We start from the raw sequence: 25,185 nt of genomic DNA, 5'->3' as shown, positions 1-25,185 counted from the left end.
AGCAAAGGTGAAATGCTGGAAGGATGGTGGTGAGCACGCGGTGGGTGGTGTGGGAGGATGAGTGGGGCAGACACAGCGAGGCCCCCCCCCGCCCCCGCCTATGTTCGAGAGTACCTTGAGGTATATGCTGAGGCCTAGCGCTTGGGAGGTCCTGGAAGGGGCCCTTCAGGAGCACCAAGAAATGCTGGGTGGGTTGGAGGCAGACGGTCCCTCACATTCCCTCTAGCTTGTTGGGTACCCATATTCTTTGTCTGGGCCCTGGAGTGGCTTCTCCTCCCCACAGAGCTCTCTGTCACAGGACCCTGCTGCTTAACAGACCAAAGGGACTTAGGATTTCCTCCAACAGCAGTCAAGACGCCTGGTCAAGGGGTCAGGCGGGGCAGAGAGGACATGCTTCAGTGGAAGGGGACAGATGAGCCAGCCTGTGGCTGTAAGGCCCAAAGGTCAAAGGGTGGGTCCCTAAGGTGCTACCACCTGGAGGAGGCACCTATGGAGGCCAAGCTATGGGACAGGGGCACCTGCCAGGGAAGAATCACTTGAGTCTGCAGCCCCTCGAAAGCTGCCCACCACTTGGAGACACCCCAAGAGCCGTGAGAAATGAGTTTCAAATATGAGAGGGCATGAACAGGTGGGAATGGCATGTGTCCACTAGGAAGGTGGGGCCAGGTGGTGGGGAGAGCCCAGGGCAGGCCTCCACCTCCATACCCACCTCTCCCAGGCAGGCAGAGGACAAGCTGATGTCATGATCAGAAGGGATGGGTGTACTAAAATATGGAGACCTGAGTGGCAAGGAGGTATAAATAGGCTGTTGGGTGAAAATGGAGCCGGTTAATTAACACATGGGTGATGTGAAATCTCGTTTCCAGCCTGCATCTGCTCCCTCACGCTTCACACCTTCCTCCCCAGCCCTCCCTGGCAAAGGGCTTGGGTTCTTAGCCGGCTTTCAGAGGGCTCCAGTCCCCCTGCATCCTCTTGTCCCTGGCCCCGCTCCTCTCCTCTCCTCGGGGCTCTCGGGCCTGCTTGGAGCCCATCTTTGAGACCCTGTGGCTTCTGTCAGACCCAGGTGGGTAGGGGGTGGCAGGCTTTGCTACTTCTCCAAACCCCGCTTTGCACACACAGGCTCGGGGGGCTGACACCAGCCATGCCACCAAGGGAAAGAGCAGGTCTCACTCTCCCCTCCTACTCTCTAGGGGTGTCTGACCCACTAGACATGCAACGTGGATTCAGGGTGGGAAGGGGAGAGAGGGCTGGTCTCCAGAAGCCACTGTGAGAGAGCCAGTCAGCTGTCACATACAGCCTACCTCCCCTTCCCTACGCTACAAGTCCCTGGCAGCAGCCTGGGGCAGTCCCTTCCTGTCCCTAACAGCCTCTAATGAGCATCAGGGTTACCAGTCTAATCCTGATCTCTGCCCAGCTCACAGGATCTGACAAGTGCCCCAGCCCCTGGGCCCATTTCCTCATTAGAAGCTTTGTGTGTTCCTCAGAGGTCACCCTACTCAATCCTTCATTTGACAGAGGCAGAGGCGGAAGCCTAGACAGGGTCTCCGACTTGTCTGAGGTCACAGCGTGAGGCGCTGGTTAAACCAGGGCTGGCCCACTTGCCCTTCCCATAGGCTGCGGGTCTCATGGGAAGCAGAACTGAGCACCAATGGACGTGAAGCCAGCCTAAGGCCAGGTCAAGGGAACAAGTAGGTAAGGACTCCACCTTTGGGAGTGCTGATAAACCCTGCAACCCTCCCTTCACCTGTGAGCAGTGTCCACCCACTCCTTGACACAGAGGACAGTGGGAGATGCTCCCCTGAACTCCAGGTGGCAGAGGCTAGGAGGTACAGCCTGTACTGCAGCCACCTAACTACCGTTAGTCTTCACAGGGCCCTGAGGTAGGCGACAGGGAGCCTGGCAGAACCAGGCTTTGCTGTAAATGGCTGGCCCCACTTTCCATTCCTGGAGGCTGTGCTCAGGGACGCCCCCTTCTGGTTCCTTCTGGTCACCAGGCCTCTCGCACTGTTCCTCACCCCAGACCCTCCCCACCAGGGGCTCCTCTTTCATGGCTGAATAGCACAACAGGCCCTGCAGGCCAGAGGGAGGTTGAGGTGGTGGGGATGAGGAAGAACAGGCTTATGCCATTCCCCAACATCGCCCCTCACTCACCAACCACCAGAGAAACAGGGATTTCTGGGTTGGGGAAGGGGGCAGAGATGAGAGATGGAGGGTCGGCAGAGGGAGGCAAGCAGGGAGATGGGCCCAGGAGTCTGGGCTTGCTCCAGGCCAGGACAAGCATGCTGGGAAGCAGGCTTGATCCAGAATGGTCCCAGGATGGTCCCTTCATCGACCCAAGGGACACCACTGAAGTGGTCGGGGGACAGAAGACCAGCTGGAGGACTTCTCCTCCCACTCCAGCATCTGCTGAAGACACCACCACCTCGTCCAGCAGTCGGGGCCGGGTGAGGCAGGTGGCCTCTCCGAGCCTCCTTCTCTGCCGCTGCCGCCGCCGCCGCCGCCGGCCTCGCTCGTGCTCGTACCTCTTGTCCCCCTGAGCGTTCTGGTTCTGCTGGGTTCCTGGGTTTTGCAGGTCAGGGATATTGGCAAAGTCATCCTGTTCCGAAAGCCCTAATACCAGGGATAGCACCACCATCCGGCCTTCCCTGCCCAGGATGGGCAGCCCACCAGCCGGGGTGAAAGGAGGCGGCCCCACGGACAGGGGCAAGGGTGAGGGAAGGAGAGAAACAGAAACAAAGAGAGAGAAGAGAAAAAGCGTAAGAAACTGGCCCTGGAGAAAAGAAACCAATCTTCAGAACTGTAAATAGTTGGAGAACGGAGGGGGGGCGGAGGGGGAAAGGGGAGGGTCCAGCTGGCCTTGGGCCAAGAGTGGGAGTCTCTGGGGTAACATGGGAAAGGGGCTAGGCACAGGCCCGAGGTATCTGGGATGGTCCCCAGGGAACACACAGGCTGGAGAGTGGAGCAGAGGCCCTGGGCCCTGGTCTCCCCAGCTGAAGTCACTCTGGTTGTCTGTTCCCTGGGGGAAGGGGGAGAGGCTCTCTCAATATCTTGCACAGGACATGCACCTGGGAGGTTCGGGACACAGGGGGAGCACTACAGAGACATCCAACATCCAACGGGCACTGGACACTGTGCTCAGGGATGCCCTTCATAGATCTTGGGGTCATGGTCAACCAGATGTCCTTGAAGCCAGCTAAGTAGCTTCTTCCAGTCTTCCAGATATACAGCCCATCGTAGGAGAATTCCATTCTGTCCCTTCTGGGGTCCCAGGCATAGTGGGACCTCTCTCTTGTCCACTTCCCCAGAGAGTCAGAGAACAACCAGAGGCCTCCAGGACCTGTTCCGTGGAGGCCTTTCCCTGGAGAAGCAGTTCAGAAGGCACCAGGGAACAAAGGTGGAGAGAAAGTCCAGAAACTTGGCAAGGTCTGGGCAAGCTTTGGCAGGGCTGCAGGGAGCCTGTGCCCGCAGCAGACACTGCTCTGAGGAAGGTGGGCAAAGCAGAATGGTGGGCAGGCATCCACAGGATGAGAGCGACTGGGAGAGGACGTGTGGGCAGCAGTATGGGGTCTGAGGCCACACACCTTGAGTGTGGAGGCCTCCTCAGAGAACCACTGTGTGGAGCTTTGCGGGTGTCACCGGCACTTCCTGGGAGGAAGTGCACATTCTGGTGGCTGTTCTCCCTCAAAGCCATCAACGTCTGAGTTTGCAGGGGCTTTGTAGAGCTTGAGAGAACCTCTGTGGAGCCCATCAGAACAAAGAGTGGAAGAAGGATTCTCAGGACAGGCATGAAAGCATGCCTCAAGAAGGGCCAAGGGAAAGACAGGGAGCCGGACCGACAGAATGTTCCAGAAGGGGGGTGGATCTTAGGTCAGGAATTTATCACTTCAGGCACTGATGGGAAGCAAGCGCTTCTGTGATTACTCCCCAGGGAGACTGTCAACATGGGAACTCAAGCCAGACACAGCATCTGGGGTGAGGTTTGCGGGCATAAGAGTTGTGGAAAACGGGAGACGCCACCGGGGTCTGAGTGAGGGGAGGAAGCTAAGCATGGAGGTGCCATGAGTCTTTGTCTTGGGCACGGCCACACCGAGCTGACACTTGGGCTGGTATCTAACTTTCGGGGCTCCAGTCTCCCCTTCCCTCAGGCCGGATGCTGGCTTCTTTTGTTCCTGACTATCGCTAATGTCTGAGTTGGTAAAATTCCATTTGGCTGTTCAGGAGCTAGTTGAGCTGGGGGAAGGCGGACCCAGTGAAAACACGTGTTTTTTTTTTTTTCCTTCTTCTTCCAGTTAATGCATTTTTCAGATACTGCTTTTGGTCTTCGTTAAAACCGAGCTGCTCCTCTGCATAAATACCCAGATCGTCATTCTCTGCAGCTTCGCAGACCACGAGGGCAAGGACGAGGAGCAGAGCTGGACTTGGGGGAGACAGACTGGTCTGGTTGGATGGGGGTGTACCTATGAGGTGGGAAGGATGCACCCTCCATGTGAGGGAGGGCAAGTTCCTGCGGGACCTGGATGGCCCTCACATGTGGACTCTGGGGCCTCTGGATTAGGGTGAAAGAACCTCAGTGAGACAGCAGGCAGCTAAACTGCAAGGCAGGGGCTGGCACCCCTCAGCCTATCAGTGGTTCTGTACAGTCCACAAGCTAGGGACAGTTTCTGTCATCTAGAAATATTAAGAGGGAAAAAGACAACCTTATGTGGTAGAGACTGAATGTGTCTGGCTTTATCCGGCCTTTACAGACAGAATATGCAACCCCTTCTTGGGAGGGATAAGCAGAAGAAGGCTGAGCTTGGAGGTGGCCAGCAGGTAAGGGGAATGTGAGGGCTGCTGAGGGGGCAGGATCGTGGGTATGTGATGCTGGCATCGGAGCCATGCCCCAGGATGCTGGCATTTAAGTCATGCCCATCAGAATTCTGGCTGGTTAGGAAGATGGTGGGCTGGAAGAGTTGGTATCTGGGTTTCTCCTGCTGCTGGGGGAGCTTCGGCACGGGCTCCAGCCTAAGCAATTGCAGGAAGCACAGGAAAAGGGTGGGCATACTCCCCGCTAAGGTCAGGTGGGGCCCAGCTGAGCCTTACTTCTGTTCATGCCACAGCAGAGCCAGATCTCTTCATCTCCTACTTCATGGCCACAGCACCTATCCCAAACCAATCCACGGCCAGACAGGAGGCCTTGCTGGACATCTTCTCTGGTTCAGCACTTGATTGCCTTCCCTGCAGGCAGTTGGACAGGCTTCCCTGATTTCCCAGGGGCAGCCTTGGGCAGAATGGCTGGTGGGCCATGATGCAGGCCTCTTGCAACCAGGTGTGGGCACCTAGTTCTGTCGGAGGGCCCTTCCACAAGTGTGGTTCTTGTCTGAGTTGGACGCTCTGGCTGGGCTCTCAGATGGAGATATAACGTGCTTTGAGAAACTTCCTTGCCTTCTGGAAGCCCCTGTATGTTTCCAGTGAGCTTGGCCTCAGGCTTCTCCTCTTCCTCCCAGATTTAATGGTGCCACTCTATGCCTAAGAGGTCTTCTAGGGAAGACCTGGGTGATAGGAATGGTCCCCTCATGGCTGGAACAAGGCTCACGGGCCCACACCTCTCGGCTCCCAGAGTGAACATCCCTGGGAGGGTGAGGTGGTAGGGCAAGCGGCTGGGAAGCTGTGAAGGTCAGCTGCTGGCTAGTGTGGTGCTGCTTCTCCAAGCTGGGTCCTTGAGAAAAATACTTGGCAGCTTTGGGGGGTGGTGTGTGGCTCAGTCTGTCCTCAGAGGAGGGGTCATTATGATAGGGCTGGGGTCAGGGATGGGTGGATGGACAGGGAAGTGGCATGGGGGGAGGGCGCATGGGGCAGAAAGGTCAGCAGAGTCTGGTTACAGACAGAAGGGGAGTTGGAGGGAGGACGGCAGGGCTCTGGAGATTCAGTGACAGGGATGGGTTAGGGAGAGGGGGAGGGAAGGGCAGAGCGAGGCCAGGCTGGCACGGTGACAAGAGCACGGGACTGGTGGGGGGTGCGGTGGAGAGGCAGATCTCAGGGACCTCCAGAGCACTTAATTATGTGTTCTCACTAAACTTTGGAGGGGGGCTTCTCTTCTCAAGCCTCAGATGCCGTGAGAGAGTCCTAGGGTCCTCAGAGTTCTAGGGACTCTGATACAAATCCTTTCAATGGTGGCACTCCAGATATAAGTCTCACAAGGCTGGAGAGGGGGACCCCTAAACCTGCCAGACACACTGTGGGAATATGTGTGTTCCCACATGGAGGAACATGAGTGTCCTGCTCCATCTGCTCCCAAGGAGACTTGGTGGGGGGGACAAGGCTAGGTGGGGGAGGTGGGGAGCTGGCCCGCTCAAGGGGAGGACTTACAGGAAAGATTTCATGTCCAAGCCTCGGTTTCGAATCTGCCCCACCACGTGGTCCCAGCTGCCTGGGTTGGAGCGGCTGCGGCCCCCAGCTGCCCGGTACTTGGAGCCGGCCGAGGTGCCCTGCCGAGCCTGACCCCGGCCATAGGCCCGGGGGTTGGAGCCCGGCGCCGAGGCCGCATGGGCCTGCAGCTGGCCCAGGCTCTGGCTGGTGGTGGGCTGGCTGGGCTGCCGGCCCCGCTGGTTCTGGCTCAGCGGTTGCTGCAGGCTCTGCTGCCGCATCAGTGTGCGGGGTCGCTGGCATTTCGGCTCTCCCGCGGAGCTGGGGATAGACTCAAGGGTAGTGGCCGTGGACAGGGTGGAGTCCTCGAAACTTGGGGCGGGTGGAGGAGAGGAGAGAAAGGAGAAGCAGGTGAAGGGATCACAGTGGAAGAGAAAGAAGCCGAGGGCCAGGGCTGGGAGGCCCCAGTGCAGGGCACGCTCGGCTGGACCTCGCCAGGCCTCCATCGGAGCTCTCAACTGCTGCAGCCGCTGCACCGCCTCACCCACCCGAGGTCCCCAGGCTGGCCCCACCCACCCACCTCTGGACATAGCTCGCTGGTTCCCCAGTACCTCTGTCTGGGCCAACCTCTCTGCCGGTCTGAGTGGGCCACAGGAGCTGTGGCAGCTGCGTGGTGAAGGCCGGTCCCCAGGGCCCTATGACAGGCCTGTCATGTTGGAATGGGAGGAGCGGGGAGCTGTCACCACCCCTCTGCCATCTCACCAGGGGGACACTAGGAACATCTGCCTCTGTGTTCTAGGTACTACTGTCCTTTGGAGACAGAAAGAAATCCAGGCCAGCACAGAGCTGGCCTAGTAATGGCTGGGGAGGCAGGGCAGACTTTCTCACGCTTTCTCGGAGGAGGAGAAGAGAAGGCAGACTCTCAGAGAAGCCTGCCCTGTGGCCAGGGCAGCCTTGGGACTCAGTGCTGGGGCAGATCTCTGACTTCTGCCTAGGGTATCCTGCCCTGGTACTTAGAGAACAATTCCCACTCAGAAGTGGGTACCAAGGAATGGGCAGACAGGTGTGTGTGTGTGTGTGGGGAGGGTTCCTGGGGCCACTGGTCTGGCCTCTAATTCTGACCAACAGTTAGTGATTTTTGCTTTTTATATACAAGAGGATGTCTGTGCAATGGCCCAGCAGCATCTCTAAACACACTGGGTGAAGCAGGGCAAGGACAGACAGGAAAACAGGGCCTAGTTGTGAGAGGTGCTGAAGAGCCAGAGAGACCTGGGTTCAAAGTTCACCTCTGCCATTTACTAACTGGGCAACTCTAGATGAGGTTTTATACCTCTTCAGGCCTTAGCTTCTCTGCTATAGACAGAGAGTACAAAACAGCCCTTCAGTGGCCTTCTTCAGAGCTGAGGTCAGGGCTGTACCGCTAACTGCTACCTGCCAGGACTTGGGGGCAGGAGTTTGTGTTTTGCCTTAAGGTTTTGTGTTTCTGCTGTTTTGTGCTCTGGCCAGACATTTAGCAATTCCCATGACAGGACTGAAGGCAAGCTGTCTGTCACTCAAGTGACAGGGAGTCAAACCAGACACTGTATTGAACAATTCCAAGGAAGTCCCTTCTCCCTGGGTCTGACGTTCCAGCTTTCTCTTCCTTTCCAAATCCAGCTGACTGGAACTGGGCGTGGTGAACTATGACCTATAAGCTGAGTCTGGCCCACTGCCTGCTTTTATAAATAAAGTTTTACTGGAACGCAGCCGCTGTCAGTTATTTACATTCCACTTCAGGCTGCTTGTCTGTCACAATGGCAAGGCTGGGCAGTGAAAGATGCTGCCTTAGCTTGCAAAGCTGAAATATTTCCTAGATGTCACCTGGCCCTTTACTGAGAGAGTTGGTCCACCCCTGCGCTAGGGCCATGGGATAGCCAAGTACATCTTGGGAGCACTAGAAGGAGGCCCCAGGGCCCTTGGGAGCCCACGTTCACCACAGCAGCCAAGCCTCAGCCATGCTCACTCCCTGAGCTTACTCTGGGAACCAAAAGACAATAGTTAGGTGGCCCCTGTGGGCTGGGCAAATAAAGAGAGAGGGGGAGGGAGAGAGAGAGAGAGGAAGAGAGAGAGAGAGAGAGAGAGAGAGAGAGAGAGAGAGAGAGAGAGAGAGAGGACAGAATGAGAAAAGAAAGCAAAACATGGCTGTAGCTGGGGTTCTAGGCAGGCAGCAGCCTGGCCTGACTCGGGCTGGGAATCAGGGTTCTCTCTCTCCAGGGCAGGCCTGGGTCTGTCCAGCCTCGGTAAGCCCACAGCTCAATGGGGGCAGGCCAGCTGGGGGAGGGGTGCACACCGTCTTCTCTGTCTCCTTGCTGACCTGATTTTGGTTTCCTATCACATCCAAAATTAGTCCAATTTACAACCTTTCAGTCACAGGAAACTAAAACTGGATCCTCCAGGCCTGAAGCCAGTGAGCGAATGCCAAGGAAGCCCAGTCAACCCTGAGCCTGGCTGGAGCAGCCTGGGGGGCGGGGGGAATGTGGTTCTCTGATGGGGTGTGAGGCATCCATCTCTAGGGACATTCCCGAGCAAATGAGGCCTCAGCTTGGTAGCCCTCTGTGGTTCGATGTTTGTGTGTGTGTGTGTGTGGGGGGGGGTCTTCTGAAGAGAGCCAAGAGGTCCTTGAATTGAGCTGGATAGCCCAGCACTAAGAAGGCATCAAGGCTGTCGGCCTTCTAAGGGGAGGCTCTTCCATTGGCTGGGAATGAGAACGTATCAACAGCTCAAAGTGGAACCCACATTCAAATCTGTGAGGTGCCCATGGTTCAGAGGACCTGGGAATTGGAAGGGGCTCTACTGTGGCAGTCTGGAAGTTCAGAAAGCCAAGAGGAGAATAAGGCAGCCTTAGTGGGAAGACAGATCATGCTCATGTTAACCCTCCACGACTGCTTGGCAAGCCCAGGAAGCCGTTAAAAAGGGACAGGCTCTTCTGACCACCCTTTGACATCTGAGAGGAGCTGCTTGCTGAGGCTCAACCATCCCAACCCTCAAGAACCCCTAGCAGTGGGAGAGCTCACTGACCAAGATAGGGCCAGCCAGTGGGGATGGCTTCAATGAGATGAACATCTGCAGCAGCCTCGTGGCTGCCCGTAGATGAAACCCTGTGGCAGATGGTGTCATGGTACAAGCGAGGCTGGAACAAGCAGATGAACTCATTCAAAATGGAATGGCTCAAGGCTGGGTCTAGAGCCATCAGCTGGCCCAAAGAGGAAAGGCCCACTGGCTGATACGTGGTGTCAACACAGGCAGAGACCGGCCTGCTCCCCAGGAATGGGATGGTCCCACAGTGGGACAACCAAGGGCCTGCTGCCCACAGAGGGGTGACCTGATGGCTGAGATGGGGTGGCCAGTCAAAGAGGATGGGATGGCCCAAGGACTGGAGTGAAGCTGATCTGGGGACAGAGAATGGAATGACCTGGTCACTGGCGAAGGAAGACATTAATGGGAGGCTGCCAGAGGCCTGAATGCGACAGCATGTTGGCTGAGTTGGTTGTGCCTGATGGCGAGGACGATGAAAGAGTCTCGTGAAGGGATGGAATGAACCAGGGGCCGAGGACGGCACCTCTGGGGGCAGCAGCGGGCATGCCAGGGGTCCCGCTGCCCACCCTGGTGGGGGCAGGCCTGAGCTCACGGCTCTGGCCGCCATGGGGTGCCATCACTCACTTGGACAAGTTGAGCTTCCCTGCGGCCAGGTGGCTCTGCACCATCCGCCAGCGACCTCTCCCCGCCTTGCCACTGCTGCCCGGCTCGCTGGGGGCAGCCCCGCCGCTTCTCAAGGCGTCCTCTCCGGGTGGTGGCACCGGCGCCGGCTTCTCCCCCAGCCGGCCTTCCCGCTCCACCGCCAGCCCCGCCGCCGCAGTGGCCACTTTGGCGCCTGACAGGAGGGTGCCACTGGAGGCGTGTAGGAGGCAGCCGGGCCAGAGGCGCACCGGGGGTGGCGGTGGGGGAGAGAGGGCAGGCCACACGTGGGGGTGGGAGGGGGGAAGAAGAGGAAAAACATCGACAGATAAAAGGAAGAAAGAGACAGTGAGAGAGGAGGAGAGAAACAGACGGACAAGAGACAGACAGAGAGAAAGAGAGACATCAGCACTGCAAATGGATTAACAGTGGAGCCTGCAGAGGAGAGAGGGGGGCCGGGCGGGCTGGGGTCAGAGAACAACGCACCACGACAATGGAGGGGGGCCCCTCCCCACCGCCTAGGGCAGGAGCGGTGGGGTTTGGGGGAGGGCAGCCACCTCCAACTCTATCCCACAGGACAACGAAGGGTTAACGACGGAGGAAGAGCGGGCTGTCCAGGCCAGGAGGCCCCCAGGCAGGGAGAGAGAGAAAGCCGTGTTAGTCAGAGTTCATCACCACCACCACCACCATCACCGCCACCACCGCCACGAACCACCGACCACCGACCACCGACCACCAGCAGCCACGGCCGCAGCAGCACACAGCGGGGGGGAGGAAAAAGCGAGCCACAACCGAGAGGGAGGGACCAAAACGGGCAACCCCATCCTGACTGCGCGGAGGGTGGGGAGCCAGGGGGCGTGGCTGGGGACCAGGTGTGGCTGCGGAGGGGGCTCTCCTGCATGGCTGGCCCTGGGGGAGGTGACAGGAGAGGGACAGGCAGATGAGGGGGGCAGGAGGGGTTGCTCGTCTCCATGGCCAGCCTGCCCATGGGGTGAATGGAGGGGAAGTGGAGGGAGAGGAGCAGGAGAGGAAGTGAGGGGGGTGGGGCAGGAGGAGGGAAGGGTGGGGCGTGCGCGGATACTCAGTACATATTGATCAAACCAGGTAAAGTCACTCACTTGAGGGACAGTCGAGGGTCGCCATAAGGGGCGTAGGGTGAAATGTTTAGAATAAACTCCTTGGGAGGATAGGAACTCCATTTCTGCTGCACTGTGCTTTCATTGTTATTCCAAAAGTCTCTGTCTAGGTCGCTGGAGGGGCAGAGAGAGAGGGGAGAAAATAGGGAGATAGAAGAAGAGACCAGAACAGCAAGTCCTGCAGGGGCAGAAGGGACCAGAGGGGACGCGGGGGGGGCCCCTGGGGGCACACAGAGGGTCTGCTCCTGCAGAGGAAGAAAGGCAGGAGGGTGGATGGGCACCGCAGCCTGGCCGGGCATCCTTGCGCTCGCTCACACATCCATGTAGGCGCACACACTCTTACAAGCACACATGCACTGAAAGGCTGGCCGGGGGAAGCCGTACAGGAAGGAGACTGCAGGCAGGCAGACAGGAGGGCCTCGTGCCTAGGAAGCTGGTGGGAGAGAGAAAGACCATGAGAGAGGAGGGGGTCGGGATGGGAGTGGGGTGGGAGGCAGGGCCTGAGTGGGCCAGGGGAACTCTGGGAGAAGGGGAAGGTGCTGGTTTAATGTTAGATGGTGCTGGAAAGTAGGGCAAGTCCTGTTGCTGGTAGCTGGCCCTGTCTCTCTCTGGCCTCAGTTTCCCTCAAAGGAGAAGACTGGCTTTCCTCCCTCTGCCAGCTTTTCTCCAGTGGCCTAACATGTCTCCCGGCCTCTTTCTGGGTTTCTGTGAGACCGATGACTGGACTGGTTGGGTGAGGCTTCCAGATAAGGGAAGCATCACCCAGGGTCCTCAGGATGCTTTGTGCTGGGGCCTGTGTGGAGGGAGTGTGCTCTTCTGCCAGTGGGGCCGATGGGACCTGCCCAGCCTTGGGCCCACAGTGCACACTTGGCCTGGCTGGCTGGGAAGGTTTCTTGTTCTCCTGTCCCTAAGGTGGAGTTGCTGGGTTTAGAAGGGACCCTCACCCTGGTCCAGCACTCCTCCTTCTGGGTGATTTGTCCTCAGCTGACATGCTGAGAGCATAAAGGATGCAAGAATTTCTGTGTAGGGATATAGGGTAGTGGGGTAGGTGGCAGAATCCTGGGCTCCTGCAGGTCATGGCCTGGAGGTTTCATAAACTATGGACAGCTTGTTTCCTGGGCTCCCAAAGTGACAGAGATAGGCACTGAGAGAGAGAGAGAGAGGTAGTTCCCAGGCCACTGGACCATTCTAGAAGGGAGCCATGCATGAGTGACTGGGATGTTGCTAGAGTAAAGATCTAGGGGAAGAGTCTGGCCTGTGTTCATGCTTGGGTGAGGGGAGGCATGGATAGAGGCCCAGCATCATGGGGGCATTCTCCCCTAAGAATCAACTGTTCTCAGGGGAGCTGCTTCTCATGTCCCTGAGAGTTAGTTAGATCTTGACCTTGGTGCTCCATCTGAGACTTAGGAATGGAGAAGAAAAAAGATGAGAAGCTGGGCTGCCACCATGGGCCCAGAGGAGATGGTGCCCTTGGCTATCACTGGCGATGGTTACTGACTGTCTAAATACACTTTGGAAATGTCTCATAGGGGAGTCTATGCACAAAGTTCAAGCCCAGGCTGAGCCAGCTCACAGAGACAGGGGGAGCAGTGGGGAGGGGAGGGAGGCAGGATAGTCTCCAGCAGAACATCCTCTCTCTACGAAAGATCTCATGCCCATCAGAGATACGCCTTTGGCTCCACTCCCAAGCAAGACCTTGCTTGCATGGAGATTCCCTGCATCAGGTGTTAAAGGAATGCATCTGGTTGACAGTCTCCCACCTCATGCCCCTCCAGGTCTCCATCCAATCTAGGTCCTGGAGGGAAAAGATCCACCCAGCATCATTGCCAGGCTGTCCCCCACCACCACCCTGAGTTCTGGGGCCACTGGCATTTCTACCATGGTACTGGAAAAGAAGATTCCCTCATAAAAGAAGGCTGGAGAAACTGGTTCCTCTACTGCAGAACTTGTCAGAGTCTTAAATGCGTGAATGGCCATCACTATCACCCAAAGGGAGATGGAGTCTGCAGTGTTTCCCAGACTTGGTTGGCTGTGGAATCCTGGATGTGCTAATCATTTCTAAGACACAGGTTCTCTGAGGAACACAGTCTGGGAGGCACTGCTGAAGAACACAGTGTCCCAGAACCCTTGACAGCACGATTCCTTTGGAGGAGGTCCTAAGCCAGCGGGGAGCTGTGTGGTAAATGAAGGGCCCAGGACAGGGACTAGCACAACACAGATGTGAGCAGTGGCGTCTACGTCAGGGGCAGGGCGGCTGGTAGCACATCAGGTGGAAGCAGGCTCAGGCTGCGGACCCTGGCTGCAGCCTGCTTCCTGCCCTGACATCCTCCTCTCTAGAATGCCTGCCCTGTCACGAGCACCCCTGTCTGGGAAGGTTATGATCATCTGTCTTCACTTGGGGCTTCAAATAGCCCAGACTGGAGGTGGCCTCCTGCTCCCCCTCACGTGACCCTCCTCACCCCCTACCTCAGAAAGCTCCAAGCCCGTGTTCTGCAATAGCCCCTACCAGCTCCTGTCTTTGCTGACGAGAGTGTGCAACCAAACTCAGCTTCAAAGACTCCCCGGCGTCTCCTCCAGAGCTTTCCACCCACCCAAGCCCTAGTTGGCCCACCCTTCTAGTCATCCCCCACCTCAGACAACCCCCACTACAACTTCTATGAAAGCCCCAAACAGGGTCAGAGCAAGAGATAAAAAAAAAAAAAAAAGGAGGGGCAGGGAGGAAGCCCTCAGGAAGGGATGGGGAGCGAGGGGAAGAATGATAGATGCAGGGGGGCAAGGGTGTGCAGGGGTGCAGGGGAAGGGCCTTGAATTGACAGGGGAGGGATATGGGGAGGGCTGGGGGCTCAGCTTCCAGGCAAAGCCCCTTGGCCAGCAGGCTTGATCCCATCCAGACGGGCTGGACAGAACTCCCTATGAAGGCCTGGTCTCCATGGAGCGCAAGGTGGAGAAAGCTCCATTCTCAGAGCCTGAGTAGGGAGTTCTGTATTGTTTCCCAGTGACTCTCAGCAGAGTGCTGGCCAAGGTGGTCTTGGTCTATAGACTAGGCTCTTAGATCTTAGTGGGGAACCCTAGGCAGGGTATAACCAGTAGGACCTGAAGGGGGACAAGATGCATTAGGAGGGCAGAGCCTCTCCCCATGGGCCTGACTCCCCCTGGGGCTCAGCACTGAGGCCAGCAGGGGTCCTTATGATTTGTCTGCTACCCTTTCCAGGTTGCCCTGGGAGCATGTGTGGAGAGTGAGAAAAGAAACCCAGCCTATTGAGGAGGGGGTTCCAAGCCCATAAGTAGGGTCTCAGGGAGGAGACTGAAGGATTCATGGGCCTGCCTGGGGAAGGGGGGTTGGGGACAGTGTGTGTGACATTAAGAGCTGGATGAAAGGATCAGTACGGCACATACAGGGCTGTGGGTGAGAGGCAGCCTTAAGCAGGCTGCAGTCTCCAGAATCTCAGGGTCTGGGGCATAAGCAGAAAAAGGGGGCCCTGGGACTATTCATGGTTCTGACCAAGAAGGTGGGCATGGTCATGGCCTCAGGGAGTGAGGGAGATACTAGATATGTGTGTGGCCAGGTCTGAGTACTGGAAGAGGGGGCTTCTCCCATTTGGGCTATCTGTGTACCCCCAAACTGACAGCCTGGCACCTACTTGATGGCTTTCTTCTCACTGCGCCCACGCCCCGAGTCTGGCGTGCCCACCGTCTCCAAGGAGTTCTTGTAGCGTTTGCCCTGTGGAGACAATATCCGGGTTACTTCTTGTGGGGAGATCTGGACATTCCCCATCTCCCCAGAACAGGGGCTCCGGAGGAAAGGAGAGAGACTAACATTTAGATTATCATCAACAAAGTCCAGAGTCAGCGTGAGGGATTGTTGTCATTGTGGGGTAGCTGTCCCATGGCTGGGCACCCTGGGGGATCTAGGACCTGCCTCTGCCCACAAGCGATCCTTCATGCCTGACCCTCAGGTATCAGGCCATTCTGTCTGCCTGTCTCCTGGGCCTCTGGCCCAGCTCCCAGAAACACAGTTCCCTCTGCCATGGACAGACGGCTCTCAGGCGCCTGGCCACGTCACAATGTCCACGTCACCACCCCCAGATGGTGGGGGCGGCATCCTGCAGGGCAAGGTTGGCAGTGGCCAGTGACGTGAGTGGCGGGGGTGGGGAGGAGGCCACGTGCCTGGACCTGCCAGGGTAGTTGGACATTGCCTAGGGGCTCGCTGGGGTCCTCATGCCCTAGGGGCTAGGAGGCAGGGACAAGGCCTTTGTAAGAGATCAGTTTGGGAAGAGAGAGTACATCCTGACCCTGGGGGCTCCAAAGCTGCCTGACCCCTGGGCAGGCCCCAGAGTTGCTTAGCCCAATGTGAGCAGAAAAGAAGCAGGGCTGGGATGGGCATCCTGGGTCCACCAGTGCAGGGGAAGAATAGCAACGACCAGGCCTGCTGCTGGGAAGGTGAGCACCATTCACCTTCTCGGTTTGGGTTTCTAAATTTAGCTCATGCAGAGCCCGGCCCCATTAACATTCCTGGCTGCCACCAAGCATCCTCACGAACACCCCATGGGCCTCAGGCCTGGGCCAGGCACCAGGTTGGTGCAGGCAGTTTGAAGATGCAGGCTGAACAGGGGCCAGGTCCGCCCTGCAGACCCCTTTACCACTGGGTACTAACTGGCCCTGGCCTAGCTGAGTGGGGACAGACAAACCCAGCCACACAGACACACATGTATGCAGGCATGCGCATGCATGCTTCAACATTCCCTCATGCGCACCAACACCACAGCCATAACAGTCAATTATTCCATCCTTCCAAATACAGAATAAAAGCTGCCACAGTCGTGTTCCCACATGCCCCCACCAGCTGCAGCCCCTTCCTGGCCACGGGAATCTGGGGGAAAACCGCAGCAAAGCTCCCAGGGATATGTGGAGGGCAGAGCTCTCCCTCTATATTACCTGCAGCAACTCTATATCTCAGGGCACCTTGATTTGGCCCTGGCAGGGCCACCCGTGCCCCATATCACCCTGGCCAGGCCTTCTACCCTCTCTGACCTCTCTTTCCTCCCTCCTGGACTAGTCTGATGTCACCAGGTGGGTCCAATGGGGAAGGGGTTCCTGGTACCAGATAGCATCACGTTCTCTGTTTCTGTCAGCTCCTCTATCCTGGCACAAAGCCACACACAGGCAAGGCTGCTCACTCTCTAGCGCCTAGAGTGGCACCCGGCACCTACAGGTAGTTCACTACCAAATGGAAGTGCCGTCTTATTTCCCCATCCTCACTGGGGCTCGGGCCTCAAGCTGTTTACCTGAGCTCAAATCATCAAACTCAAATACAGAGATGCGGGGTCCTTCCGGCCCACAGAGCTACCCTCCTGCACATTTCTCTGGTCCTTCTCATTATTCATTACTTAGGGGTTCAAATCTGAAACAATTCCCAACATTGAATGAGACCACCAGGGTGGGGCCATGCTGTGGTCACCCTGGGCTATTTTCGGAAGGACCTTAGGCAGGAGCCAGAGCCCCACTGTTCCCCAGCATCTGGGCAGTACAGGGCCCTTCTGAGGGAAACCTTGGAACTCCATCCACCTTCTCCTCTTTCTTTCAGGTATTTGCAAGAGAGCTTGCCCTGGCTAGCACCCTCTTCCAAGAATGTCCAGCTGCCCCTTCCTCAAGGCCAGGCAGGGGTGGGGTTGGTGATCTTGATGGTCCAGGGCACTGGGAGAGCTTCCGATTGCCTCCCTTCTGCAGCTCAGGGAACCTTTCCTGCTGGCTGCAGTGACTAACTGCAGCAGGAGCCAGGGTGCTGTGTGGTACAGGACCCAGAGCAGGAGGGGCAGTGAGGATTTCATAGGACAACCCATATTAACAGAAAACCTAGGTGAGGTTCCAGAGATATTGGGTGGCTTGAGAGGAACTCTATGGCACTAGCCTACTTGTCAGGGAGGGGACTTGCCAGGATGATTTGGAAAAAGCCAGCTGAAGATTAGGGAAGTTATTAATGTTTGGAAATGGGATCTAGGCTGTCAAGGTATCATGTCACTGGGGCTGAGGGCACAGGAAGGCAAGGAGAGCCCAGCTGCTGTCTGTGAGGATAGCATTTTAAGCTCCTTTTAAAGACCAAGGAAATAGCCTGGGTAAAGAGGGTCCTGTCATCTGGGATCTATGGTGTCAGGAGCTTGGGGTGGTGTGGGTGTGGGTGGGGGAGGGGTGAGAAAGCAATGTTCTATGAAGAGTAAGTCCAGGGAGACAAACTGTGGTCTGGAACCCTGGGAAGGTTTCTGGCTGGAGGCCAGAGAGGTTGCTGGTTCAGAACCTCCCAAACGCCCAGTGCACCCCCGAAGTCCCCAACTTCAAACAAACCTGTCTCATACTCTGTTCCCATCAGAGATGAGTGCTGGGGGGACGAGGCCGTTTGTACTCTGGTCTTGGAAAGGGTGTCTTCGCACATACACACAAACACTCAGAGTGGCATAGTGCACATGCAGGGAAGACTAGGACATGGGGCAGACCTCAGCTACACAAGGATCTGAGAAAATGATACACATCCCACTGCTCAGCAGCATGTACACGTACACACACACACACACACACACACACACACACAGTCACTAGCTCATACAACCTTCTTCCTCTGCCTTCAAACACTGACAGGCAGGAACAGTCTAACTGGCCCTACAAGGCAACAAGGCACACACCAGGCTTCGGTGTATGCAGAGCAGCCACTTCTATGGTCTCGGAAGACACTGGTACTCAGAGCACGAAGCCCAGCTCCCTAGAGTACCTCCCTTGAAAATTTGAGGCAGATACAGTGGACCAAGGGACAATGGAGGGCAGCTAGCTTACAGTCCTGCCCACAGCAGGGGATGGGTCACACTCACACAGGGAGCTGAGCTTGTACTTCCTCCACAGGGGTGGGAGCTGCCAATCAATACCCTAGGGTGGAGAGGTTCACCCAGTAAACAAATTTGCCTTCTTGAAGGAGCCATGCTGGGTTATCAGCTTCTTAGGTTCTCCCTACAGATTCTTCACCAGACCTCAAACTCTTTCCTAAGGCACTGCCCCTTCTCTTCCTACATGGGAGTGGGGCATGCAGCCTCCACCCACTCAGGGCCTATGACTCAGCTTTCAGCTTGTCCTTATGGTCCTCTGAGTATGCTGCCCCAATCACCCCATTGTGAGCCGGGGGCGGGGGTGGGCATGAGGGGTGGAGGGGGGTCTGATCCCTGCCTGCACCTGGGACATCTCCGGACCTCTATTGAGATCACTCCCTGTATCCCTTACAAGTCTCACTGCTCGCGTGGGCAGGGTGGGAGGTAGGACTCAAGCTGAAGGGCCCGGAAAGGGGGTCCTGCGGGGACAGCGGCACTTGCCTAGCTGCAGAGTGCTGGCGGAACGGGTGGCTCACAGCTCTCCCTCCCGGCGCCCTCGGGTGATGAATGTCCCTCCTGACAGTCTCGTTACTTATTGATAGCCTAATCCCGCTCGTTAATTCCCCAGCCCTCGTTAAAAATGAAAAGAAGCCGTTTGTGCTTGTACAAACCAGGAGAATCAGGATGGATGTGCAGGCGGCTGGGGGGGTGGGGCGGGGCAGGCGGCGCCTTCTCATTGGTCAGAAGGCTATGAGGATTGGCCACGCCCCCCTGGGGGGCGTGGGGAGGGAAAGGGGAGTGAGACAAGCGGGGGTTCAATTCTCAGTCTGTGCGTGTGTATCTGCAGTTCTTTATGCGTGAGGTGGAGCATGTGAGCACATCCGCCCGCCAGTGTAGTGCTCTACGAATGTGTCCCCATGCGTGTGCCTCCGGGTGTAAAAAGATGTATGGGACCAAGACCCAAGCAAAGGAAGGGGGTGAGGAAGTGTGAGCTCGTGGTGCGAAGTTCTGTGCACTTGTCCCTGCCTGTCGGCAGACAGGTCATCTGCTTAGGCACTCCGTAGAATTCAGAAGCCAGCGATTGCAGAATGGCAAGGGGCAGCAGGGTCAGGCCCAGCCCCAAAGGGTCTCCCCACAAGAGCCTCACCAGTTTGCGCTGACACCAGTGGCACAGGCCGCAGAGGACGATAGTGACGCTAAGGCTGACGGTGATGATGGCAGAGACCAGCAGGACATCGCGGGTGGGCGCCCCTGAGGAGGACATGCACAGTCAGAGCATTATGGACCAGGGCCACTCTCCATCCCAGAGGCCCCAGAACAAGCACCCCCTCCCCCCTTTTTTTTTCTGGCACTTTCCACTACCCAGCCAGCTCTGCTTTTTCTGCCTAAACCTGGGAAGTCCTCCCTGCTCACTGCCTCGGCTTCTTCATCAGTACAAATGGAAGAAACACACTGCTGAGACACTCTGTCATTCTCTAAACATTACTCCTTTCAAAGGGAGAGGACACACTGATGCCCCTTAGGTCCATCGACGACTCTAGAAGAGCACCGCTTCTGTGTGGCCTTCCTGTGCTTCCACATGCCACACTCAATTCTGAACAGCAAACAGGCCCAAAGGCCATCTGCCTTCTAAGCACCTCCAGACTCTCTTAAGGGCTTGGCCAAGACTCAACAATGACATGTGTAATCAAAAGGGAATCTCTGGGATCTTCTGCCCACATTAACTCAACTTTGCTTGTGCTGGAAGCCCTCTTCTGTCAGCTCCAGTCTAAGCCCCTTGGCTTGCTTCCAGCCTTCTCATCCCTGTTGGCTCCAGCCTCCTCAGCATTATTTGTAAGGTCCCAGAAGCTCACAAGAGCCACCTGAAGCGTCCATTGTAAGCATTCTATGGTCTCATGTTTTAGGGGTGGAGACCCACTGTGGGAGGAAAGCCCCAGGTTTCTGCACAGATCCTGTTTCCTAACTCTGTAGCTCTGAATAAGTCATGTGAGCACTCAGTTCTCTCCTCTGGAAATGCAGATTTAACAGCCTCCCCCCTCCCCGTCTTCCTCACAGGGGGTTGTAAACATTAGCCCAAAACAAATGTACAGAACACAAAACCTGGACCAAAAATGACCATGTGGGGGAGTGAGCGGAGAAAAAGCAACAAGGAGCATATATGAGCTCTAAATATGTGTGCACTGGGATGTGTCCTAAATCAAGAAGATGCAGTTTATTTACAGAGGAGCCCGCATGGGCTTCTCGGTGCCAGTGATTGTGGTAATTAAGAGTTGACGGTATCTGTCTGGCCCTGGTTCCTGTGGTTTTAGCTTCTGCCTCTCTTCTCCTCTGGGTCTGCCCTGCATAGACGCCTCATAGAGGAGAGCTGGGTGGTCACTCTCAGCCCCTACACTCCCTCCTACCATCACTGCAGCACCCCGAGGACCCTATTTATTACCCATTCTTTCTTGAAGGCTCTTTGGGCCAAATCAACTTCCTAGACCTCCCAGGAAACGCCACCCTTACACAGCCTTCAGGAGCCCACTACCTGCCAGCCAGGTGATCACTCCTAATCACAGGAAACCCCCAAGCCCAATTCCTGTCAGCTTTCTGTGCAGCAACTATGAGCTCTGAGCTGGTCCTGCCCTATGGCCACGGACAAGCCCTTGATGTCTGGGACATCGTTGTCACAATATGTGAAAGAATTGACCCTTCCTAGCTCAGAGGATGAGCCAGGAGTTCCAGGTATTTCACCTATAGGGACAACTTCATCCTCATGACAACAGTGAGATAAGGAATATAAGTTAGTTTCATTTTACAGATAGGGTAACTGAGGCGTAAGGGGCTGTGATACCATGTTCAGTCACTCAGCCGTGGATGAGAACTGAGGTTCAAGCCCAGGCAGTCTGTCTCAGGGTCCATATTCTTTGCCTTGGATATTGGTTGGTGGTTCTCAAAGTGTTCTTTGGAACACCTAGGGTTCCCTGGACTCTCTTGGGGGCTGCAGAGGTAGATTCTGAGTAGAGAAGGCTGAAGTCCTCTCCAATCAAATCAGCATCATTTCCCTTGGCTTCACATCTCAGGCTTTTGAAGAAAATTACATTTGAAGAAGGAGACGCTGAGCAAAGTTGAATCCTTCTGGAACGATGGCTCTAGGGTCTCCTGCAGTGTGGATGCTATTATCTTTCAAGGAGCTGACTCCTCCCCCACAAGATCCCTCAGCCCCCTCAGCATCCTTTGCACAGCCCTTGAAGGCAGGGTGAAACAAATGCTTGCCATTACAAATTGCACTGATGTTGGGAATAAAAGTGACAAGATGTCCTTGGCCAGCATGCCCTCAAGTACTGTTACCATCAAGGGGCACAAACGTGTTCTCGCCTGCCAGCCAGAAGGAGCCATTCCTGGAGGATGGAGTCATTGTGTCCCTGGGCTGCAAGGGACCTTGGAAGTCACAGAGACAGGCCCCATGATGCATGGTCCCCTCTGGACAGCCCTGGTGGTGACAAGGAGCTGTTCCTGCAGGAGGCTAGCTCTCCTGCAGACACCATCGAGGAGGCTGCTGTAGCTTGTGCTGAGTCCAATCTATCTCCCTGGAACTCGCAGACGCAGTCCTCAGCCTGCCCTCGGGCAGCTCTGCCACATGACAGGCCTCTGAATCCCTGCCGACAGTTCTCATGTCCCCTGCAAGTCTTCTCCAGGCAAAGCCGCCCCAGCTCTTCTATCCCTGCCTCAGATGACATCCATGGTTTCAAGTCCCCTTATCGTCAGCACATTAACATTTTGAGGAAAGGAAATGTTGCAGCCCTAGTCAGCCTTTGCCCAGGGCGGAGTCCCACGACCTCTCCTTGGGCAGAAGAGACATCCTGGGTCCCCAGGGGTGAGACACAGACAAGGGCAGACAGATGACATTGGGAGATCTGGGAGGCAGGGCAAACCAGGAACTAAGCAGAACCAGCCTGCTGGACCAATTGTAGGGGGTGTCCAGGGAGGGAGGGGTGAGCTCAGGCATACTGCTGCCCCCTCTGCCCAGGCTTGTGCTGGGCATGTCACCACATGGGAACTCAGCATTCATGATCAAACTGAGTCCTGTCCTCCTGCCCATACCACCCTCCAGCAAACCTCAAAGAAAGGAGAACCAAGGAGGTGGCCCATTTCTGAAGGGGGCCCAATGCCAATACATAGAACTCTCTAGCAGGTCAGCTCCATGGGGGCAGAGATCAATTCCTTAGGTCACACTATTCCATCATGGATGCTGGAACCTGGTATATAGTAAGTGCTCAATAAATACTTGGTGGAAGCATGAAAGAGAAAGACTCCCAGGCCTCTGGGAGTAAGAATAGCCCGGGGGCTGCCATTTATTAAGCACCCACTGTGTACCACACTTCAGGACCTGTGAAGACACAGGCTGTCAACGCTTCACTCACTCCAGTATCCTTGGTGACACACAAAGACGTGCTCAGTAAATATTTGTTGAATGTTCAATGCCTGCATATGTTATCTCATTTGTCACCCAAACAAGATAGAAGAGAAGAGATGGGAGAGGCGTTAATGACAGTCTCAGAGCCTCTCTCTTACACACACACACACACACACACACACACACACACACACACACACACACACACACACACACACAGAGGCATACATGCACATTCTGAACCAGGACCCTGTATATTCCTTCCCCATGTCAGACTTTGCCCCTCAGACCCTTGGGTTGTCAAGACCCTGATGAAAACCCCTCCATGAAGGCTCCCATAATCTGTCAAACGAGAATTGATGCTTTATGCTTCAGCATTGCACTGTGCCTTTAGAGCATAGTGGTTAAGTGCCGTGGCTCTAGAACCAGACTTCTGGGCTCAAATTCTGGCTCAGACTCTTCTGAGCCTTGTGACTTAATCCCTGCATGCCTTGGTTTCTCTACCTGTAAGTAAGGACTAATAATAGCACCGTTTTCCTTGGACTACTGGGAGACTAAGAGGAATTAGCACATATAATGTGCTTAGCACAGTGCCTGACCCAGAGTAAGCAATAAACGCTAGCTATTATCATAACATTACTGCATTGTGCCCTGGACCCGAGATATCTGGGGCAGGGAGCTGGGCTCACTGAGAAGTGAATGAAACACCGAACTGGTCCACTCTCATTTCTCCCCAGGACAGCAGAGGCCAAGGGTCAACATTTTACTGGGTTCTGTGCATGCTTCTCCACCCCTACCTGAGGAAGTGGCCCTCTAGAAGCTTAACTATGGCAGGCATCAGAGACTGTTTCTGGAATGGAAGGGGGAAGAGCTGGGACATGGGGGTGTGGGGTAGGGGCAACAGCTGGAAGCCAGGCTAGGCCTCAGGTGTGAACTGTAGACCGGTTCAGGCTGGTAAGGCTTTGCTTCCACCGCCTCTCATCTCCTCAGCAAGCCATGATTTATGGATGAACAGAATCAAACGGGACCGCGGGCTGCTGGATGCCCTGGGGAAGCTGCTTGAGAAGCAATGGACTTCTGAGGGCAAGCTCACTGGCTGCCTGGTAGGGGGGAGGGCAGGTATATGTACAAAGAGCACAGATACAGACTCTGCAGCCCTCGCATGGACACGCGACACGGAGACTCATCCCTAACTCAGATATTCATGCTCACACACACATATGCATGCATGCCCATGGCCAGGGCCATGAGCAGACGTCCAGTCCACTCCATCACTCATGAAGCCTGGGCTTTCGGGTGCTTCCTCTGGCTTGAAACGCTTGCTCCTAAGTTAGACATCATTTGTCTACTCACATATTGCATCCTCTTTCCTTTCGAGGTGGAGCAGAGTAGGCACAGTAGGCTTTGGAAGCTCATGACCTGGGTTCAAGCCCCAGCCCCATCACTGGCCATGTGTATAACCCAAGCAAGGCCCAGGGTGGGTCTCAGTGCTCTCTCTTCCAGTTGATGACCTCCCGGTGTAGTGCTGACAGGACTAAATGACAGCCAACATCCACTGGGGACACCTAGTGTTGCAGATACCACACCAGGTAGTTTCTGCATATCATCTCTAGAGCCTTGAGCTATTGAGTACTCCCCACTGATGGGGGAAGAAGCAGAGGTCCGGATAACCAAAGGCCCTCGAGCGTGGCCTCCCTCCGGGTGGAACCATGTCACAAGATATGCTCTATGGTACCACCCAGCCACACCTATTTTACTTCTTCCCACGTACGCCCAAATTTTATGCCTAGGAGGCTTTGCATGGTGTCTTAGTTAGGTTTCCATTGCTGTGATAAAGACTATGACCAAAAGCAACTTGGGGAGGAAAAGGTTGATTTCTTCTTACACTTTCAGGTACCACTCCATCAGTGAGAGTAGTCAGGGCAAGAACTCAAGCAGGGCAGGAACCTGGAGGCAGAAACTGAAGCATAAGCCATGGAGGAACTCTGCTTACAGGCTTACTCCTCCTGGCTTGCTCAGTTTGTTTTCCTTTACACCAAGGACCATCTGTCCAGGGGTAGTACCACCCACAGTGGACAGGGCCCTCACACATCAATCATTAATCAAGAAAATGCTCCATCGACTTGCCTACAGGCAATCTGGATGGAGGCATTTTCTCAAGTAAAATGACCTCTTCCTAGATTTGTCTAGGTTTGTGTCAAGTTTACTGGATGGCTGTTCCTTACAGTCTTTTCTTCAAGGCATTTGACCAAAGATGGTCTTCATTGCGTCCCATAGGCCTATCTAGGTACCAGAAGTATGACAGTTCACCATTTGGGATTCATAATTAGCTGTCTATATCATTTCCATGTTGGAGTACCTGGAGGGCTGAGACCCCAGATCCATGATCTTTGCAGTCAAACATCCATAGACAGACTGCAAGAGACAATTGCTAAATAAATGCATGAAATCATCCAGTTCCAGGAAATCCCACTTCCTTCAGGAAGCCCTCCCCAAGGACACAGCAGTGTCTTCTTCCTCCAAGCTTGAACTAACTGACCTTCTGTCTCATTCTCTTTTCTTAGGCATAGATTGGTTCCCTCAACCAGGGCCAGGGGGGTAATGCTCTGTCTTCCTGGCTCATGTAGCCCAGATCATACCATAGGGAGGCTACTGGGCCCACTAGAAATCTATACACAGGCTTGTCCCCCCAAAATTCACTCACATTTGTACTCATGGATGGTGGCATGGATACTGCCTATGCCTT

At 55.6% G+C, this 25,185-nt stretch overlaps 1 protein-coding gene across 6 annotated transcripts in view; it reads right to left on the bottom strand.

The window, feature by feature from the left end:
* Window positions 1-25,185, bottom strand: part of Syt7 (synaptotagmin 7) — a 61,403-nt gene that overhangs the window by 18,687 nt on the left and 17,531 nt on the right. The window contains exons 2-7 of one of the 6 annotated variants that reach the window (XM_028884272.2): window positions 19,191-19,294; window positions 14,837-14,916; window positions 11,178-11,309; window positions 10,045-10,272; window positions 6,349-6,717; window positions 2,523-2,645 (exon numbers count right to left, since the gene is read on the bottom strand). In XM_028884272.2, coding sequence (XP_028740105.1) covers window positions 2,523-2,645; window positions 6,349-6,717; window positions 10,045-10,272; window positions 11,178-11,309; window positions 14,837-14,916; window positions 19,191-19,294 — 1,036 coding nt within the window. The remainder of the gene's footprint in view (window positions 1-2,522; window positions 2,646-6,348; window positions 6,718-10,044; window positions 10,273-11,177; window positions 11,310-14,836; window positions 14,917-19,190; window positions 19,295-25,185) is intronic. The other 5 variants (XM_037204626.1, XM_037204620.1, XM_037204631.1 and 2 more) reach the window with 5 other exon arrangements.

This window comes from Peromyscus leucopus, chromosome 1 (assembly GCF_004664715.2).
Source record: "Peromyscus leucopus breed LL Stock chromosome 1, UCI_PerLeu_2.1, whole genome shotgun sequence".
In the NCBI taxonomy this organism is placed as follows: domain Eukaryota; kingdom Metazoa; phylum Chordata; class Mammalia; order Rodentia; family Cricetidae; genus Peromyscus; species Peromyscus leucopus.
This window is presented reverse-complemented; position numbering and strand designations above follow the sequence as displayed.